The 21,878-nt window shown below is 47.3% G+C and overlaps 1 protein-coding gene across 2 annotated transcripts in view; it reads right to left on the bottom strand.

Annotated features, from left to right (window-relative positions):
* The window catches only part of LOC135899441 (mitochondrial tRNA-specific 2-thiouridylase 1), a 148,841-nt gene that overhangs the window by 114,005 nt on the left and 12,958 nt on the right, over window positions 1–21,878 (bottom strand). For both annotated transcript variants that reach the window (XM_065428693.2, XM_065428692.2), the window contains exon 4: window positions 18,386–18,558. In XM_065428693.2, coding sequence (XP_065284765.1) covers window positions 18,386–18,558 — 173 coding nt within the window. The remainder of the gene's footprint in view (window positions 1–18,385; window positions 18,559–21,878) is intronic.

Here is a 21,878-nt window from a genome sequence, read left to right as displayed (position 1 = left end):
AGATGTAAGGCATGAACAATGGGTCCAAGCTACACTTGAAAAGTATGAAGACAAAGACATATACAATTGAGATGAGGCTGCATTTTTTTACAAGATGCTATTGTCACGTGGTCGTGACGTCAAAGAACACAGTAGCAATACTGTGAACGACAAAACTAACTTTTATTGGGCGAACCTGTGCCCACAAAACAGGCTACACTTATATCACAACGATAGCGGCGAACACGTTCGGCGATCATCGAAAATCTGATCAGCGGGTCAAGCATGTCGGCTTTTATAGAGCAGTCGTCGAATGTTCCAGATCAATCGTTCAGACCAGCGTGCCTTCCACAAAGTTCTACACCATTCGCATCAGGTGATGAAATCAGATAACATAACGTTCGGCGACAACAGACAGTGGATAGAAGCATCGATAACTTTTCAGAAACGTCGGATTCATACAGGCGCGTACCACGCTGTGCGATTACATTTGTTAGGCTGCAAAACGTGGTTGCCCGATAAGGATAAGTACACGTGTCAATACCCCCCTCTTAAATAGCATCGTCCCGATGCTACAAATATAAGAGAGCGAAACACAAAAGGACACTTATTAAACATAAGTAACAAAACAACGAAAAGAAACAAAGTCCAAAGATCAGTTACGCGAAGCCCCAAAGTTCATTAACGCTGGTAGTACGGCTTGAGTCGCACAACGTGGAGTATTTCAGGTCGTGAGCGGCGCCGCTGTGATAGCGAAATGCCGTCTGGCACGACCTCATAGTCCAGAGCGCCAACACGTCGAATGACCTTGTACAGTCCGAAATAGTGACGCAAAAGTTTCTCGCTCAGTCCTCGTCAGCGTATAGGGGTCCAAACCCAAACATGGTCGCCGGGCTGGTACTCGACGAAGCATCGTCGGAGGTTGTAGTGTCGGCTGTCGGTCCTCTGCTGGTTCTTGATTCGCAGGCGGGCGAGCTGTCGGGCTTCTTCGGCGCGCTGGAGATAGGTAGCGACTTCAAGATTCTCTTCGTCAGTTACATGCGGCAGCATGGCGTCGAGCGTCGTCGTCGGGTTCCTGCCGTAAACCAACTTGAACGGCGTGATCTGTGTTGTTTCTTGCACCGCCGTGTTGTAAGCGAATGTTACGTACGGCAGGACGGCATCTCAGGTCTTGTGTTCGACGTCGACGTACATTACTAGCATGTCGGCGAGGGTCTTATTCAGCCGCTCCGTAAGACCATTCGTCTGTGGGTGGTAGGCAGTTGTCTTCCTGTGCCTTGTGTGACTGTATTGCAGAATGGCCTGGGTGAGCTCCGCTGTAAAGGCCGTTCCTCTGTCGGTGATGAGGACTTCTGGGGCGCCATGTCGCAGCAGGATGTTTGCGACAAAGAATTTCGCTACTTCGGCGGCGCTACCTTTCGGCAGTGCTTTAGTTTCAGCGAAGCGAGTGAGGTAGTCCGTCGCCACGACGATCCACTTATTTCCGGTTGTTGACGTCGGAAAGGGTCCCAACAAGTCCATCCCGATCTGCTGGAATGGTCGGCAAGGAGGCTCGATTGGCTGTAGTAATCCGGCTGGCCTTGTCGGCGGTGTCTTGCATCGCTGACAGTCTCAGCATGATCTGACATAACGGGCGACGTCAGCGGTCAGGCGCGGCCAATAATACCTTTCCTGTATCCTCGACAGCGTCCGGGAGAATCCAAGGTGCCCAGTGGTTGGATCGTCGTGTAGGGCGTGCAATACTTCTGGACGCTGTCCTGACGGGACAACAAGAAGGTAGTTGGCGCGCACTGGTGAGAAGTTCTTCTTTACGAGTAGGTTGTTTTGAAGCGAGAACGAAGATAATCCTCGCTTAAATGTCCTAGGGAACACGTCGGTGTGCCCTTCCAAATACTCGATGAGGTTTTTCAACTCCGGGTCTGCTCGCTGCTGTTCAGCGAAGTCTTCTGCGCTTAAAATGCCGAGGAAGGCGTCGTCATCTTCGTCATCTTGCGGTGGCGAGTCAATGGGGGCGGGTGATAGGCAATCGGCATCAGAGTGTTTTCGTACGGACTTATAGGTAACAGTGATATCATATTCTTGCAGTCTTAGGCTCCACCGCGCCAGCCGCCCTGAAGGATCCTTTAAATTTGCTAGCCAACACAAAGCGTGATGGTCGCTGACAACTTTGAATGGCCTGCCATATAGGTACGGGCAAAATTTCGCTGTAGCCCAAACGATGGCGAGGCATTCCTTTTCGGTTGTAGAATAATTGTCTTCCGCTTTTGACAACGACCGGCTAGCATAACCTATCACGTGTTCATGACCATCTTTTCTCTGGACTAGCACGGCACCGAGGCCTAGGCTACTGGCATCAGTGTGGATTTCGGTATCGGCGTGCTCGTCCAAGTGCACAAGTACGGGCGGCGACTGCATGCGTCGTTTGAGTTCTTGAAATGCGTCGGCCTGCGGCATTTCCCACTTGAACTCGACATCGCATTTAGTTAGCTGTGTCAGCGGCTCAGCAATACATGAGAAGTCCTTGACAAATCGCCCGTAGTAGGCACACATGCCAAGAAATCTACACACTGCCTTCTTGTCGATGGGCTGCAGGAACTTTGCAATGGCAGCTGTCTTCTGTGGGTCGGGGAGAACTCCAGACTTGCTGATGACGTGGCCTAGAAACAGAAGCTCATCATAAGCGAAGCGGCACTTTTCTGGCTTCAGAGTGAGCCCTGATGACTTGATGGCCTCTAGTACTGTCGCAAGCCGCCTAAGGTGATCGTCGAAATTTTCGGCAAAGACGACGACGTCATCCAAGTAAACGAGACAGGTCTGCCACTTCAATCCTGCTAACACCGTGTCCATGACGCGCTGGAATGTTGCAGGCGCCGAGCAGAGTCCGAATGGCATGACCTTGAACTCGTAGAGGCCGTCTGGCGTGATGAAGGCGATCTCTCTCGTCGACTTCTAATTGCCAGTAGCCAGACTTGAGATCCATCGACGAGAAGTATTTTGCGTTGCAGAGCCGATCTAATGCATCGTCTATTCGTGGTAGGGGGTATACATCCTTCTTTGTGATTTTGTTCAGTCGACGATAATCGACGCAGAAATGTAAGGTGCCGTCCTTTTTCTTCACCAAGACAACAGGGGATGCCCACGGGCTTTTCGACGGCTGGATGATGTTGTCGCGCAGCATTTCGTCGACTTGTTGTCTTATAGCTTCACGTTCTCGCGGCGAAACTCGGTAAGGGCTCTGGCGGAGTGGTCGAGCGCTCTCCTCGGTTATTATGCGATGCTTGGCAACTGGTGTTTGTTGAATCCTCGATGACGTTGAAAAGCAGCCTTTGTATCGTTGGAGCAGACTTTTGAGCTGCTGTTGCTTAATCACGGAGAGACTTGGATTAATGTCGTAGTCTGGTTCGGGAACCATGGTCGTCGGGGTAGATGCGGCGGAATCCGAGAGGACAAACGCATTACTGGTTTCCAGAATTTCCTCGATGTACGCGATCGTCGTGCCCTTGTTGATGTGCTTGAACTCCTGGCTGAAGTTTGTCAGCAACACTTCAGTTTTGCCTCCATGCAGTCGAGCGATCCCTCTTGCAACGCAAATTTCACGGTCTAGCAGTAGATGTTGGTCACCCTCGATGACTCTTCTACGTCGGCAGGCGTTTTGGTGCCTACGGATATGACAATTCTGGAGCGAGGCGGGATGCTGACTTGACTTTCGAGCACACTTAAGGCATGGTGACTACTAGAGCTCTTCAGCGGTATCGCTCGATCTTCCGACAGCGTTATGGACTTCGACTTCAGGTCAATGATTGTGCCAGGTTGGTTCAGGAAGTCCATGCCGAGAATGACTTCTCGCGAACGCTGTTGGAGGATAACGAAGGTGGCAGGGTAAGTCCGGTCATGAACGGTAATTCTTGCCGTGCAGATTCCAGTTGGCATAATGAGGTGTCCTCCAGTGGTCCGAATTTGGGGACCCTCCCATGCAGTCTTAACCTTCTTCAACTGGGCGGCGATGTGTCCACTCATTACGGAGTAATCAGCCCCTGTGTCGACTAAGGCAGTGACTGCATGGCCATCGAGAAGCACGTCGAGGTCGGTGGTTCTTTGTCTGGCATTGCAGTTGGGTCTTGGAGTCGCATCACGGCTGCGTCGTGTTGAACTGAAGCTGGCACGTCGCGTCGTCAAGTCGTTTTTCGTCGGTGTAGTCTTGGCTTCCCCACTTCTTCGGGATGGCGGCGTGTTGTCATTAGGTCGTCGAGATGGTTTCTTCGTCGTCTTCGTCTGCGGCGGAGGATCTTCGTCAGTTCGACGAACAGCAACCGCACCTCCATCGGTTGCTGCTTTTAGTTTTCCGGATATGGGCTCTCAGAGCGGCCCTGGGCTGGGCTGGTGTATGGTCGGCGCTGCGGCGACAGGTAGTGGCCTGGCGACGGCGAACGGGATGGTCGTCAATGGCTCCATTGAGTAGCGGCGAGGTAGTCGGCAATGTCACGTGGGCGCTCTCCAAGCTGTGGACGCGGCGCGTTGATTGCGAACCCTCTCAGTCCCAAGTCGCGGTATGGGCAGGCATCGGCGATACACACGGCCGGCTTCTCCGCAGTGATAGCAGAGCGGGCGGTGGTCGGGGGCTCACCAAATGTCTGTCTTTCTCGGGTAGCTGCGCTGGGCGACGAGTGGGCGTGCTGGCGGCGGTGGTCGACGGAATAGCGGCGTTGCAGGGCCCTGGCGTGGTCGTGGAGGGGGGACGTTGACGGCGTACAACGGCGGCGTAGGTCATCGCTTCGGGCTGGGGTTGCGGTAATTGAGGTTGCACCTCCGGAACTCTAAGCGACCGCTGAACCTCATCTTTGACGATGTCAGCGATTGAGGCCACTTGAGGCTGCGACGACGGGAAGATCTTCTGAAGCTCCTCTCGTACGACTGCCCTGATAGCCTCGCGCAGGTCGTCGGAGGCCAGTGATTTAACTCCGGCATAGTTTGTAGAGTTGATGCGGCGGTCGAATTGCCAGTTTCGCATCTCAAGTGTCTTCTCGATGCTAGTGGCCTCGCGAAGAAACTCATCGATGGTCTTTGGTGGGTTTCAAACCATACCGGCGAAAAGTTCCTCCTTTACACCACGCATTAGTAGCCGGACTTTCTTTTCCTCCGACATTTCCGGGTCGGCGTGACGGAATAGGCGGCTCATTTCTTCTGTAAAAATCACGGTGGTCTCGTTAGGCAGCTGCACTCGGGTTTCTAGTAGTGCTTAGGCTCGTTCTCGGCGTACGATGCTTGTGAATGTCAGCAGGAAGCCGCTTCGGAAAAGGTCCCAGGTCGTTGAGGTGGCTTCTCTGTTCTCGAACCACATCCTGGCAGCGTCTTCCAATGCGAAGAAGACATGTTGCAGTTTGTCGTCGCTGTTCCAGCTGTTAAATGCAGCGACCCTCTCATACCTCTCGAGCCAGGTTTCTGGGTCCTCGAATGTTGAACCGCGTAACGTGGGGGGCTCCCTGGGCTGCTGCAGCACGACGGGGGATGCTGGGGCTGCCATTGGGGTGGACTTGGTGGCAATCTTCCTGCTTGTCTTAGGTAGAAGTCCGTGCTCTGGGGGCAGTCCTTGCAGTCGGCGGCTAGCACGCTGGTCTTGGGCGACGTTGGTTTTGTCCTCGAGCTTCGGGCTTGGATCGCGGCTTTGCAGGGGCGTTCGGTACATGAACGCACAAGCACCTCCAACAGATGTCACGTGGTCGTGACGTCAAGGAACACAGTAGCAATACTGTGAACGACAAAACTAACTTTTATTGGGCGAACCTGTGCCCACAAAACAGGCTACACTTATAGCACAACGATAGCGGCGAACACGCTCGGCGATCATCGAAGATCTGATCAGCGGGTCAAGCGCGTCGGCTTTTATAGAGCAGTCGTCGAATGTTCCAGATTAATCGTTCGGACCCGCGTGCCTTCCACAAAGTTCTACACCATTCGCGTCAGGTGATGAAATCAGATAACATAACGTTCGGCGACAACAGACAGCGGATAGAAGCATCGATAACTTTCCAGAAACTTCGGATACATACAGGCGCGTACCACGCTGTGCGATTACATTTGTTAGGCTGCGAAACGTGGTTGCCCGATAAGGATAAGTACACGTGTCACTATTGAATTGCACATTCACTATCGCTGGTGGATCCTCATCCAGAGGAAAATAGAGCAAGGAGCATGTTGCAGTGCTGTTTAGTACCGATGCAACAGGCGAGGAAAAGCTTCCCTTGTTGATACTGGGGAAGGCGGAGAAGCCATGGTGCTTCTGAAATGCAACTATTGCCAAGGAATGCATCTACAGAAGTAACAAGCGAGCATGGATGACTGCTGCTATTCTTAAAAACTATGTGCGCTTTATGTCCATAAGGTGCACATAGAGAGTTCAACGAAAATAATTGGCCAGTGCTTTTCATAATTGACAATTGTCCGAGCCACGGGAAGATAGACAACTTCAAGGAAAAGTTCGTCATTGCAAGAAGCACAGGGAAGGCCAAGCTGTTACCGTGGAAAATTACAAGCACACTGTGAGAAGAACCAGAGCCAGTAAGTCCACTACAATTGATCCCAGATATATCGAACCCGGATATATCGAATTATTGCCTATATCAAACAGTTGAAAAATCCCCTTGGGAATCCCATGCAAAAGTATAGCACTATTGTTCACGTATATAGAACTCCCGTGCACCGGCATTAGCCCCGAGAACGAACACGAGCGGCGCTGCGAGCGCCGCTCGTGTGACGTCAGGGCACGGACTCGCGCCTGTCGTCTGCTACAGTTCGGGCGTTGTCCGGGCGCTTTCTGCGGTGTTTTCGTTTGTTCACCCTCGTTCTCTCTGCTTGTATACTTATGGTGGTCGTCTCAAATATATTTTTACGACGTCTTCTTTTGCGAACATTTATTAAAAGAGCTAATTTCTTAGACAACAATGCAGCTCTCGAAGGCAACACTACAGTGCCAGCCGAAGCAACGCAGACCAGCCAATTGCGGGTTTTTCATACGCGGATAGACAATCGCAAAAGCATAGCCTATATGAATCCAGTTATGATACTATACCTGCCGCGGTGCAACAACTATGTCACAAAGCTGGCTATATATGACTTCTACAGCAGTCACGTTGATTTCATTTCGCTAAAACAGGTTTGCTCACGACGAGTGGTTCATGGTATAATATTGAATTTTTGCATTTCCTCACAGAAACGCTCGGCAGTAGCACGGGGACTTAACTAATACTGGAGCTTAGATTCCACACGCCTCACTTGCTTTTTTACCTGCTTGTCAACACTAGGCGGTTCTTCACGTGTTTATTTTTTATAATCGGTGGAAACTTGAAGTAAAGTTAATGAAGGCTTAAAGCTATTTACATAGTACAAATAGGAATGTACCAATATATATTTCCTTTTCCGTGCTACACCTTCAACTCACCTCTTTAGAGAGCGTTTGTTAATGATTAATAATGTATGTTATGTTCCTCTTTTTTTGTCTATGTTACCTAGTGTATATCATTTATTTATTTCAATGCCGCAGTGTGTTTTGCATTGTTATTGTGGAAATATTTTACTGTTCTTTCATATATTGTATAACTGCAATGTTTTATGGCCACTATATAAATGTAATTTATATGGCGTTTGATGTGTTACCCCATGCAGCCATATTGTACCTAAGGGGATGAGGTTACCTCAAGCCGCGTCTGTGCGGCTTTTTTCCCTCATCCACCTCCATTTACCACTCCTCTGCACATGTGTGTGTGTAAATGGAAATTAATAAATCAAATCAAATCAAACTCACTTGAGAAATTTACTGGTGCTTGTTGCTTGAGGAATATACATGACGAATCTGTTTGGCGAACTGACACAGGCTGCTCGGCCCAATTTTTTTAGTGAAGCATGCCTGCTGGACCGCATAGCGGCAGCCAGAAAGACGTCGAAGCGTCAATGACTAGTAGTATGGGAAATATTCAAGATATCGATATTCCCCCGGTGGAGGGTCAGAAATCAAGTGAAAGTATATGCAAGGCTTGTGGTGCTTTCTTTATGAATGTTTGCGGCTGGATTGGAGCAAACTTAATTTAGCCTTAATTTATGTACCGACGAAGCGAATTGTTATCCGTTTGTATAATTAAATAACGCTGGATCGAGACATCGTGAGACAGAAGGTGCTTGAATTTTCCTTTTGTAGGCAATCTAAGCTGCGGTGTAGTAGCTCGAGAATACTTTAGCCATTCCAGTTGGCATTGTAAAAAATGCTTTATGGTTTTAATTCGAAGTTGTAGTGAACTGATGGGTTTCGCGAACATAGCGTGCCTCGCCATACGGACAGTCGATTGCTACCGTTACGTGATCAGGGGTGTGCCATATTGTCGATAAAGGCTACTGAGGGCCACTATGAAACATTTCATCACTTTCAATTGAGTGGCTCTCGATCTTAACAACGAAACTTTTCTCTCAGGTGATTGCTACTATGGTGTTTGTGAATTAACTATGTAAATACTCTACATGACGCGCCGTCGTGTTAGCAGCCATGAGCAATTCGTTTTTTGGAGGCCTGTTTCAGAGGGGGATGAAAGTAGCAGCAAACTTTTTCATAAGAAATGCGCGCCTAACTATTTTTTTACGCAACAATGAATGGCCATATTTGAATAGAACAACACACCAGAGTAATAGGAATCGTGATGACAGCTTCGCTGGGCAGTGTCTTTCTAATATCGGATAACATGTTGACGCCAATTACCAAATTTTTCTTCCACGTAAAATGCAATGCCTCTCATAGCTAAATACTAAAGGAATGTTAAGTGTTTAGCGAAGCATCATACACAACTTCGCGCGTTGAATTTGCAGATATTCTTTTTTTAGTCAAAATTTACCGATAGACACGGCGCATATATGCATTGCAAAACCTAGTAGACCCCTTTAAATCTACTTAGCTTGCGATATCCAAGCCGCAAAGTTTCTCGACTCACACGCCTTTGAAGAGGAAACTGTGGTTCAGGTATGGCAGCTGAAAGAAGCCGACGTATTCTTCAATACGTACGGCTCGAGCCACCCATACCCCAAGCATACACGAAGAAAACGAGCGCGCGCGGCAGCCGAGCGAGCCGGAGCGAGCGGCGTCCTGGCCGTGACGTCACTCGCGAGAGGGCGCCACTCCTAATTCTCGGGGCTAATATCGATGTATCGAACTCAGTGCTGAGCTGTGCCCCAGCAAGTGCGCTTCTCCCACCAGACCCCAACCCTGCAAGTGCGCTTCTCCTCACGAACCTCTCGCCATGATCCCGCGATCTCACGTGCGCCGCCCCGCACTCTGAGAAAGGAGCGTCGGTAAAAGGCATGTGATGAGGAGCACTTGGAGTGCGATTGGGTGTGAAAGGGAAGCGGGAGGGAGAAACCACACTGACCGTAGGTGCCCGTTTCCTTTGTTTTGGTTGGCTGACACCGCTGGCGCAGCGAGACGAATGAGGTCAGTGCAGCTTGGGCTTGTGTTAATGCGAAGATGCGAAGCAGTGCGTCTTTCGATTCGCTTTGTTCCTTTTATTCACGAGGCCAACACGAAGGCTTGAGACTGGTGTGGTGCAGTGCATTTTTCTTTCCGCTTTTGACACATTTTCCAGAGCCATGGCCGCGAAAAAACGCAATAATTTGGATTTTTCAACAAAGGCGGACATCATTCAACGGGTGGAGGCTGGCGGGAAAAAGTCGTCGGTCGCTGCGGCATTCGGAATCAACCTTCGATTAGGAATTGAACTCAAAATGGACCTCCTCGGAGCCATTCAAATGATGGCTGGTGCTAGGAATGACGTGAAGAAAAGCTCAATTGTGAACTGCTTCTGCAAAGCAGGCTTTGTGGTAGCTGCAGACGACGGATGTCTTGACAGTGAAGACGATGACGCTGGATGCCTGGACAGCGAATTTTGCGAGCTCTTGGCTCCCAGGCTGCGTTACAGCATGCGATTACAGCATGACATCCCAGGCGGCGTTAGAGCACGCGATTTCGTTAGCGCTGACGACGGCGTGCAAGCTGTAGCGGATCGCGCTGATGCGGAGATTGTGGCTAACATCGTGGGTGACGAGGACGCAGACTCGAGCAGCAGCGAAGGTTCCGACGAAGAAGTCCAACCACCATGCGCTGCAGCTGAACTTGCATCAGCTTGCATCAGAACTTGCATCAGAAAAAACAAGCAAAGGACACCGATTTTTTTCTTCCGAAATAAAGTGCTCTGGTCATCGTGCTGTGTTTGTGTTTTTTTACACGCCTTGGAGGCACAGATCGGTAAGTTCTCGTTAGTCACGACATCGGGAAACTGCCTTGAGATGTGTGGAGTTGTTAGAGAAGCTTTTGACATGCACATTTTATATTTCTAATTATCTATATATCGAACTATTTAACGATCCCCTTTGAGTTCGATATATCCGGGATCGACTGTAGTAACAACGATGATCTGTTTTTTACCCATGAGCAGTGATGGCACACTTCAGTTTTGTTAGCGCAGGCAGGTCACTCGGTTTAGCTAGCGAGGCCACGCCATGGAAAAAAAGCAATTTAGGAGTGCAGTTACGTGCTTTTCTTTTTTACTTCGATGACGCACCACATGTGGAACCGGGCTGGGGCGGCCCAAAGCATGGGGCGGCTGTCAACTGGAGGAGGGTTTTCTTGTCAAACAAACTGTCAAACAAGCAGTGAGACGAGAAATGTGACGAAACCGGCAACGTTTCTGGAGGGCACTAAACCAGCTCACATACTGACGGTCAGCTTGCCTGGCATTGAAAAAAAAAAACAGGAAGCGCTTTCATGGTTTGGAGACTGCGATCGGGCAATGCCGACTGTTTGATGGGGCTAAACAAACTTTTGCAAGGAGCTGAGCCAAGCGAAAGGGAAAATGACACTGACAGAGACTGCCAGGAGCTAGGAAATGGCGGTTTTTTGGCCTTGTTGATTCACACAAAAGCTCAAAAGGATGTTTGACGGAATAATTTCTTGTTTTTCTCGAAAAAATGCTTAGCTATATGCACTGAGTTGTGTTTATTTACTTTGTTAAAACTGGACCGAGAAGGCATTGAAAATGCAGAAAATATAATGGGAAATCAAGGTCACTTCGGTATAACTGCTATTTTGCTATAAGTGGTTTCATTACAAGTGGGCTACACTGTACTGCCCTTCAGATTCAATCTCTCATTCTATAGCATCGGCCAAAACAATGTCGTTTCAAATTTGTGGGCATTAAATATTTCCGACGATGTGAAAATGTGATAGCAATTCCATTAGGAGAACTGCACTTGCAAGGGTGCAGCGCAGCATTCAATATATCGAATATGGCAGTGAACGGGAGTTCAATGGCAGCATACTACACCGCTATACTTTTGCATAGGATGTTCAAGGAGATTTTACAACAGTTCGATGTAGACAGTAATTCTATATGCCCCAGTTTTATATCCAGGTTCGACTGTATATCTGAGAGTTGAGTAAATCCTTGTTATATAGATCTGAACAGAATGGCAAAGCAGTTCGATATAGGAGGTAATTTGACAAAAGCAACTTCTTCATAAAATATAAATGAAGTAGAGGTGAAATGGAAGTCATGGAAGTCTAATACAGGTGTCGCATGGCGCATCTTAAATTGCAATCGAGCCAAACTGGCATCGAATTTCTGGTCGCAATAAGCTCCTTTGCGTAAGCTGTGGGAGGGAGCAAATAGGGTCTTGATAGGGTCTTCGGGTGATTTTGGGCACACTGGGCACATGGGAGATGGCATGTAATAATCTTTATCTGTTTCTTTGCGCACTACTTTTACAGCACAGGGGAACACTGCAAACACTGCGCAATTTTGCTGCAATGCCATGGCGGCCAGTGAGGAGGGCAAGTGAGGAGGACCCAGGGCTTACCATATTTACTCGATTCTAACGTGCCCTTGATTGTAACGCGCACCCGTTTTCTGTGACCAAAAAGAAAAAGTCCTTTACACTAACCCGCACGTTATGCTTTCATATAGAAATATAACTTTCTCTGCACTGTGGTATGCATGGGAAAGCCGGTATATTGTGGATTCGGATTGGCATCGTTCTCGTAGAGACAGGACACCTTGAAGACGCGCTTGGCAAGTACCGTTCCGTCTGTCACAATGATTCATTTTCTACTAGAACAGAACGCGAAAAGCTGTTTTAACTTTATTATTACGCGAAAACATGTTTTGTTTAACTATGAGAACTTGTTATTGTGTGTACGACTACATGTTACGTAAAAAGTATCAGCGGGCCGCTAAAGTTGGAGAACAGATGACAAGGTTCGAGCTCGCTTTGAAACAGTTGGTCGTCTGTTCTTGCTTTTCTTCGCTTGGTCATGCATCGTGGGTGAGTAAAGATGTAATATGCGTGAATGGAAACATTTTATGAAGATTTTACTTTGAGAACGCGTTATTTGCGTAGCCATATCTACATTTCAGATGAAGCCTCTTACAACACCAGCCAACACGAGCCTCGCAGACACATATACCGTCACTCCCATGCCGGCACGGTGTCCCCTTAAGAAACTCCCATAGACGGTGGCGCCAGATTACCCTCTAGGTGTTATAGTGAGAAATTCTATGTAAAAAGTGCACTAAAATTTGCGCGCATGTTACAATCATAACTAATTCTATTCAAAATCAAATAGGAAACAGATTCTTACTAAAAAAATATACTCAATGCAATATAGCTAACCACACTGCCATCGAACTGGTCGTTTGAAGAAAGCGATGCTTGGAGACATCGCAAGGTGGGCTGGCTTATGGTGCATGGAATGGCCTCCCACAGACAACGGTTGCACAAGCCCCCGAAGTGTGGCATATCTAATGCATTCTGACTGTCTATATGCTATGACTTTCTGTGGTCAGTAGACACTGAAAAGGAGGTGCCGTCAAGACTCTGATAGCCACTAGCCTCTAAGATTCCGCTGTCTGCGTGTCTGTGTGGCTTCGCACGTTGCATAATATTTCAATATAGTACGTGTCAATTCAGGTTTCGTTACTTGATGCACGCGGTAGAATCAGCCCCAAGTTAGTTTTTAGGATTTTGGGCAGCATCGGTGGTATAGTAGAATCATGCAAATACAGCAGGCGTGAAAGGTACTAAATGCCACTGTGAGTGCGCACCCACTCATTACGGGTCACACATGAGCGCACCATGGAGGAAAAGGGTGCGTAGGCGGTGCGCGGTGGTGTAACTGGCGATGGATAGGGTCGCTTGCTTGCTCAGCATAGAACATTTGGCTCATTACGAAAGGTGCAGATCTCCTCTATAAGTGTTCACGCACCTCTCGCTGACACTTGGCTTTAAGCAGAGCAGCTTATCAGTATGCTTCGAGTAAACCAGTTTAAAATGCATGCTTTGGGTTGGGACTAGGAGAAATTTCGAATACAGTCCCCAACTGATTTTTCAGACTCCGAAAATTCAGGCACGCTCGATTATTTGGTCTGTTTCGCGGCACCACCATTCTCTCCATAGACCATAATGTATAACAACTGCCAAAAGTTCGGACACCTTGCAACCTCTCGTCTGATTTTTCGGACACTCTTTGAGCCAACTCGATCGAAAGCACCATGCACTGACTCTGACCGGTGCATGGTTCGACTTGCTGAACGCCATTTTTGTTTGGAACGGAGCCTCCTTGCTGCCCCATGAAGTGGTGTTACTGCAAATCCCCGCTCATCATCATCGTTCCTGCCTGGTTCATAGCTACAGCAGTTCCAGCCTCAGCTTAGTAAGCCACGTCAAGACAATCCAGCAGCTAATTTGTTTCTTTCTTCAGGCACCACGTTGCGAGTAGGCCATGTTTTTCGTTTGTGCGACTGGTGTCAGCGTGACGGCGTGGTGATGTTTGCTTTGTGTGCTGTGTCGAGGTTGCGATGATGCAACGCAGCATATGAAAACATCGCGTCAAGTGTCTAATGGCGCTGACAGTGCCTGTGCAGACTGCACTGGGGCATGCCGGCAAGCGGGTGCCGGGAGGCCTAGGATTTGTCACCTTCCGATGTGCTCGCTACTGATGCCGAAAATGTTCTGCCGAGATCTGCGCAGTGGTTGCATTGCGATTCCAGACACCGTCTCATTTGACAGTTTCACAGGTGCTGATACTGCTGTACTGACATGCGGAGAACTCGACGATGGCGAGATCATTCGTCAGGTTTCTGCTGCACCGCCAGACGATGACTCCCAATTGGAAGATGATGCATCATTGATGATGGATCATCTCCATCATCAATGCCAGACGATGCATCTCCATCTCCATCTGCACCGCCAGACGATGACTCCCAATTGGAAGATGATGCTACACTGCCGTCACATGCGGAGCGTGTACAAGCAGTGACTGTGCTTTCAGCCGCCTATAGTGACCGTATGACCCTCTTAGAGATTCAGGCTTATCTGATTGCACGTAAACGGAACAGCGTGCAATGGTGCATTCACGATTTCTTCAAGCGTACTGCCGAGCCCGAATAAGTGCATGGAAATAAAGGATTTCTTTTTTGTTTCTTAATCTGCTTTTTCGGACACCTGTTTATTCGGGCATTTCCGCAGTCCCCGTGAGGTCGGAATAAACAATCGGCGACTGTAATGCAATAATTTGAATAAAGCAGCATCGTTATAACAAGGGTTTATGTGGTATGCGGATCCGTTGGAACCGGTGTGGACTGTGCTGGTGTGTCCATCACAGGTCATATTGCTTGCCAAGACTTCCACCTTGCCTCCGTGCATTACCGATGTTTTCCACATAGGCATTGCTACACAAAAGTCAGAATCATTGGTAAACTGGTTTCTCCACTTTCCGAAACGGCACAAGATCCTTTGCGGCACAGCGTAGCATCAGCCCCACAAGTCATGGCAGTGCAGCATGTACACGACAAAAAAGTCGCAGTTTTCCCCGAAAGATGAAGGATCGATTGTGATAGCAATTTAGTGGACAGCTATACAAAGTAAGGAAGTAAGGATAGCAGTTTCATCAACTCTATAAACTTGTAAACATAGGCATGCTAACTAAATTAACAAACATGATGACAGGCACACACAAGCAAACAGGAACACAACTCACTCAATTACTGTGGAAACTCGCTATCAAAGTGCTGAAGTGAGCAAGCACAGCAGCAGCAGCGAGTGAATTGGCCTTCGTGCTGCGTTTCACGTCAATGCGAACTAAGCCACGGAAACACAGAATGCAGCAGACTTTGTTTTCGTTGCAGATAGCTTTCAAGATACAGTGGCCCAGGCGGGTGTGCACGTCCACCTGCACTGCTCATAGTAGAACACACCCACAGAGGCTCACAACAGGGGATTCGCGTGCTTCCCTCCCTTCCCTCCCTTGCCCGAGATTCAGCCACAATCAGTGACTCACCCTCACACATACAGCATACGGTGCATGGTAACGATTTTATCGCTCTTCACTTTATACGGAACCGCACGGCGACGCCGACGGCAGAAATGCACCTGGAGTGTCCGTGTTGCAACATGCATAGTAGCAGTAGGCTGTTTTGTGGGTTTGCCGCTTCTCCAGAAGCTGAGGACAACGAAGTCAGCTGGGTGTTGACAACGACGAAGACGCGTTCTCAGTGCAGGTGTCAGACTGGATCTTTGTGATATCTTTAAGTTAAATTTAATAGTTCTTGCCATATACGTATATAGTAAATGTGACTATTGCAGCAAACAGCAAACAGCAGGTACGGGGATCGATACCCCGCACCTCCACCACTTTATAATACCGAGACCGATCGAGTTGTCCAGCGCCGTTTATTCCACAAAAGACAACGCCGCCAGCTCACGCGCAAAGAAGACGAAGAGCAGGGAAGATGATGATGGCTATGTACAAATGAAAACGACGAAGTACGTTAATAGTGCTTACACTATATATTTGCTACTGCAATAAAAGTGATGGTGGTAAGCACTCGCCGGTAGGCAAATAATAAGCCACAACGGCTTAAGCAATCTGCGAATACATTAGGCTCTATGGACACTGGGGTAGGGATTTGTTGCTAGTATGCTTAAATCGGGTGCGTATTAGCAGGGTTCTATTGCACAGTTAACCCTCCCAACAATAAAATCAGCGAGCAAAGCAAGAAAATTTGCATTTGCGGTAATTTCGATGTTCGAAAATGAGACTGCAAATACAGGAAATGAGACCGCTGCAAAACGAAACTTTACTGTCAAAATTCTGTTCGACTACTTTGGTGAGCCTTGCTCAAGGCTCACCCCAAATGTCTGCACTTCTGACATCGAAAAGTTCGCCCCGTGCGTCAATGATAACTTTTGCGGATGCGATCATTCTGGCGAGAATGCACACAACTTAGCACGAGATGCGGGTTTCTAAATACAGATTTGCCCTATGCGACCGTAATCTTGATTGATAATTTTTTCGAATGTGACAGCTCTCGCAAGGTTTCACATAACTTGGCACGAGACATGTTGGTGTCTACAGGCGACAGCAGTGATGAGAGCACTATCACATGCTTTTTAACAGTGTGGCCTCTACGAGCAAGAGCACTCTGCTAGAGCATGGCGTCGTCTGTATATATTGACGAATGCTATGCCAAGTTAACTGAATTCTTGCGAGAGTGATCTTATCCGGTGGAGTGATTGACTGAGAATACAGCCCCATCGGGCAAACCTACATTCATAGGTTTTCGTGTAAACTAATTGATGATTAAATTGATGATTGAATTGACAATTTTCGTGTAAATCTGCTGTTGGGTGGTAATGAAACCAGCGTTCTTGAAGCAGGAGACGCACATTCTCGGATCTTTATCACAGAGGCGTGGTGGCCCACTTCGGTGGGATGTGGATTTGCTTAATTTTGTTGGACCATCTTCTTCCGCGGGATATGCAACACACGTGGTACGCAAAAAGCCACCATCACATGTCAGCAGAGGTCAACAGCGATGCAGCCGTGCCCACTGCACTGTTTGAAATGGCACTTCAAATAACACAATGGTGGCCGGGACGTGCTTCGGGCACTAGCAATCGCTAGCCAGTTTTGCTGTTTTTGTAAACAAAAATGGCAGTAGCCTCACAAACGTGCTGCAACAGTATTTTATGCTATATATCATATTCACTCGCATCTAGGCAGGCCCTACTTCTAAGTCGGCGCCCAAATGTCCGAAACCAGAAAAAATAATAAACTTACCTCGAATGTAGGCCGAACAAATAAGTGAAGACAGCGTGCACAAAATGAAAACAGCATTAGTTAATATGATCATGCTGAGTGCACTCTACGTTATCATCGCCGCTAGCCAGACCACATGCACGCTTGCGGACGTGCGCAAGTCGGCACGCCCATGAAAGCGCAGACAATGTGGCGCGATCTCGGTGAACAGCTCTTCTCTGTTATCTTGCGCTTATTTTCCTTATTGCTGTCATCTGCTCGTTGCGGCACACGCAACAGGCGTCCCCCGTTCCCTCCAACAATGGACGTTTTTCTCATCCTTGCCAAAGTGCCGCCAGGCTTGAACATTTCATGATGCCTCTGCGGCTAGCACAACTTTTCGTTTGAAAGCGGCACCATAGTGGCATCGACTGTTTGGTGCGCAAGTCAAAACGACACAGGTCAAAATAGCGACGTCGCTGGAGTACTTCAGTTGGCTAATGGCACGGCTAATAGCGGCTGAGATACTGACTTTTCTAGATGGCACTAGCTATGCACCACATTTATCATTCTTAATTACAAACTGGGCTTGTTTTTTAATATCCTCAAATCTAAGCAGACCCTAGAGTTTGGTATACAATTATTTCAAAAAGCTATCAGCCTAGATTCAAATAAATATGGTAGGTGGAGAGAAAACTCATTTGAACATTTTTTGTACTCTTAGCATTAGATGGGCTCCAGCAAATTTTGTTGATGCGAGATTGCAGTGTAGGGACATTTTGCTGTCGAAAGATATGGATTGCATTGAATATTATGGGCATTCAATATTTCCTAGCCTCTGGGTTTCATTATTGCGGGCTTCCGACGGTATATCCATTAATATTTAGTTTTTTTATATATTATTAATTACAGAATATATTTCTTAAAATGAATTTTTCTTCCTGTTTATTATGATATGGTGCATTCCTCACTTGCCTTTAATTTTAGACAGTGTATTATGGTCATGCTTCTTTGTACTCAAAATTCTGCTCATTTATGTGCTATTTGTTCCTTTTTGTTTTGCTTGTTCTAGAAATAATCTTGCTGCTGCTGTATTTCCTGCTCATGACATTTGTACTGACAAGTCCTAGTCAAGCCTGTGCAGTGGCGTTTTGACTATAGCCCTCAAGCTCCTGGATTTTGCAATAAAGCTTGAATTATGTTGAGTTGAATCAAATTTCACACATGTTGCTCACGTTCAAAAAAAAATTTTTTTGGCACCCCTTTAAAAGTGCCCTGGTGGTATAGCAGGGCAGTACTGACCTCTTTTTTGGTCGCAATCCTGTGCAGCCCTATGCTTGTTGCGACCTGCTTGACTGTAGCTTTCTCAAGGTCACCCAGGGGGAAGAGGCTTCGCTGCAGTGCCTCCTGCTTCACCTGAGCCAAGAAGAAGCTTTGGTCCTTGTCACCATCTATGCCTCGCATCAGCTGCACACCTGTAGTGCAAACATTGGTAAGCACAGTGCACATAGTAAAGCGAACACAGACGACCTGCGTCAATTCCATTTCCCCAATGTATATGCAGATCTTGTTCAATGCACATGATTGCCAATAAAAAGTATGCCTCCAAATTTTTCTTTGAAGCGTGTGTTAATTATTGTTATTTTCAATACTGCCAGTCTCTTTCCGAGACCATATCAGATGGGCGTACAGATTGTACATGCACGTATAATAATACATCAGCACCACACAGGAAAACAGAAACTGGAATCCAATGCAGTGACAGTCATCACAAAGCATTATCAAGAAACAACACTGCACAGTGGCCTGTCTGTCCTCATGTATTAAATGCTTTGATGTAACAAACACAAATATAATGAATCGTGCATTACAGCCCATGCCCGCTACAAGAGATCTGCATTAAAATACTTTTGGATATAACCAACTATTCCGCTCCCATAGTTTGGTCCGCAGATACTCCACTTTTAACAAACACAGCTATAACAACTATCGGTTAAAGTGAAGCAATTTTTTGGGTGAATTTGGCCTAGATGGCATAAGTACCCACCTTGCTGTAGCAAAGCGTGTGCAGCAGCGGATTGCATGCAACTATTTTTTACTGTCTGCGGAATTCGGGAAACTTTTAGAGCGAAGCTGTTGACTTTTCGGTGGTCGGCATTTTTCGTGTCAGTCGATGAGCCGTAATTATCATCATCAGCAATGTCTCATCCCACTCGTAATGAAGAGGTTACAAGCACTCAGCAAAGTTAAGCAAACAGTGCACACATTAATTAGAATCATGCATACAACGTACAGAGCAGTGCAGGTTTCAATAAAGAAAAAGCTCAAAACAAGCTTCTATCATCATCAGCAATGGCTTGTACCCCCCAAGCAAACGAAAAAAACTTTGAGGACACTTAGGCTTCGCTTTTATGAGCAGAATGCATAGCATTCAAAAAGCCCTGACTGCTTCTCACGCTTCCCGGCTACTGCAGCTTATGTAAGCATAATGTTTACCACGAAACGCTGGCGACAAACACTATGCACGAAGGCAAACTTTCTGGTAGAAATGCAGCCTCTTGTAGGGGCTGATCGGGGAGGTAGTGCCCCCCCCCCCCCTCCCACAGCCATGCCAAAAAGTTGCATCATTTTCAGGTTTCTGTTATTTTTTCGCACTTTTAATAATTAAGTCAGGTAGGATTTAACATAAAAGACATGTACTGTCAGTGTCTTGTTTCATGACATTTGTGAGCTGTCATTCCCAAATTCTAAGGAATCCTTTTGTCAAGAATGTAAGAATGTCTGTGCAACTTTAGTGATAGAATGATGTGGCCGCATAACCAGCATATACCACATGTCATATAATAAGATGTCGAATGTACGTATACCTAAATATTGTTACAGGGATGTTGGGAGTATAGAAAGACTGTATATACAATATATACACAAGCAGAGTCAGTGTAGTTAAAAATGGCTGCCCAGCAACAACATGCAGCAGCCAGCATCTCACGATCTTCTTCTTCTTCCTTCCTCTTATTTTATCCTTCCGTAACAATATATACGGCAATTTACGCTCACGGTCAACTCTGCCAATGCAGGATTTTCTGTGACACGGGGTGCTTAATGCCATTGTGTTAAAATGCAATGGCTCGTACTCCCATAAGGCAGAGGCTACAAGCGCTCAGCAAAGTGAAGCAAACAGTGCATGCATTAACTGAAGTCACCCATACAACACACAGAATAGCGTACATTTCAATTAGGAACAAGCTCAAAACAAGCATCCAAACCATAAATTAAACATTGCATAGGCAAGCAGTTGTAGCTGTGGTTTTGCAACAGCTTCGCTCGACATCCACTTTCGCAATGCCAGGATGGTGAGTCAATTTTTCTGTTTAAGGAACGAATACACTAGCCGCAAGCTTACCACAACAGCGTGCTGCACAATTCCTCGTCAGCGGAGAGTTTTCATGTTGATTACACAAGTGGCCCACCACTGTGGCTCAGTGCTACGGGTGCTGCTAGGCCTAACCACCTTCGAGGCGAAGTTGTTGCATACACGGCACTTCAAAAGTAACCGCCATGGCGAGCGCAAAATGACTGTTTTGAGAACACTTTATTCCTTATTGCATCAAATAGTGCAAGAAAGAAGATATGCTGTTATTCGCAGCATGCAAACTGCAAGGCGCATGACACAGCCAAGCCGTCTTGCATGCTGTGCAGTGATGGCCAGACGTGGGCTCCAAGTTGAACTTTCCTCATATCACAGCTCTCATGCTTGTTACAAATCTGACAGTGGTCATCGCTTGTAGCAAAAGATAAGGTTAAGACATAAGTTTATACTACAGTAGAACCTCGCTGATATCTTCCCGTTACGTATGTTTTCCCAACACCAGCGTTCGAATCCAGAACACAAAAGATGAGCCAATAGAGTTACACTCATCTTTTACCGATTCATACGTTCCTAGAAAACATGATTTTTCGGCAACAACGTTCAGTATGTCGCCACACTGCGATCGTATGATACGTTTTCCGGTCACTAGATCCCATGTGAACAAGAAAAGGTGCGAAGTGTGCGCAATCAAGAACAGCATATACCCGGCCATCTCACGTGAAAACGACGCTGCACACACCTTCTTATTCCGGTACGCACATACCAGCAAATCTCAGCCTGGGTCGTTACATGCCGTATTCACCGCTATCGCTGCCAAACCTATTGCAATAAGCATCACAGCACGTGGTGCGTAGTGCCATTGGTAGTGCACTGCATATCTTTAGTAGGCAATAATTCAAACACGCTGCCATTGCCTGCTGCAGGCAGCGCGATGTGGGCATCACGTTTCGACGGAATCTTTAGTTTCGGTTTCCCATAGCCCTCTTAAAACACCACGCAATAGGAGAACAAAATGCTTCTCGGGCCAAAGGAGCATCACCAGCTCGACGTGCATCGGTGTCTCGTGCTGCAATGATCCACATGACACTTCACGTTATGTAGATGTCAATACTAGTTGAGTCAGTCAAACTTTCTTTAGCTACTTCGGATCATACGGTTCCCTGGTTAGTACGCTTTTCTCACAATTTTTTTCAACACGTGTGTTCGAGGTTGTACTGTACAGACAACTGTTGTGTATGAAAAAGCAAACTGTACCAGATGTTTGTGACATCGGCTGCTACAACCGGGCAGCCGGCCCAACAGCACTGGCCGATGAGCTACCAGTTGTGCCAGCTGCTTGCTATTGTGTCACATTTCGTGGGTGTATATGTGTTCTAATAAGGGGAAACTGCCTGCATCCAGAAAACAGCGGACAGGGAAATGCCG

Source organism: Dermacentor albipictus, chromosome 6 (assembly GCF_038994185.2).
Source record: "Dermacentor albipictus isolate Rhodes 1998 colony chromosome 6, USDA_Dalb.pri_finalv2, whole genome shotgun sequence".
Classification (NCBI taxonomy): domain Eukaryota; kingdom Metazoa; phylum Arthropoda; class Arachnida; order Ixodida; family Ixodidae; genus Dermacentor; species Dermacentor albipictus.
Note: the sequence above shows the minus strand (reverse complement) of the source record. Positions and strands in the feature narration are given on the sequence as shown.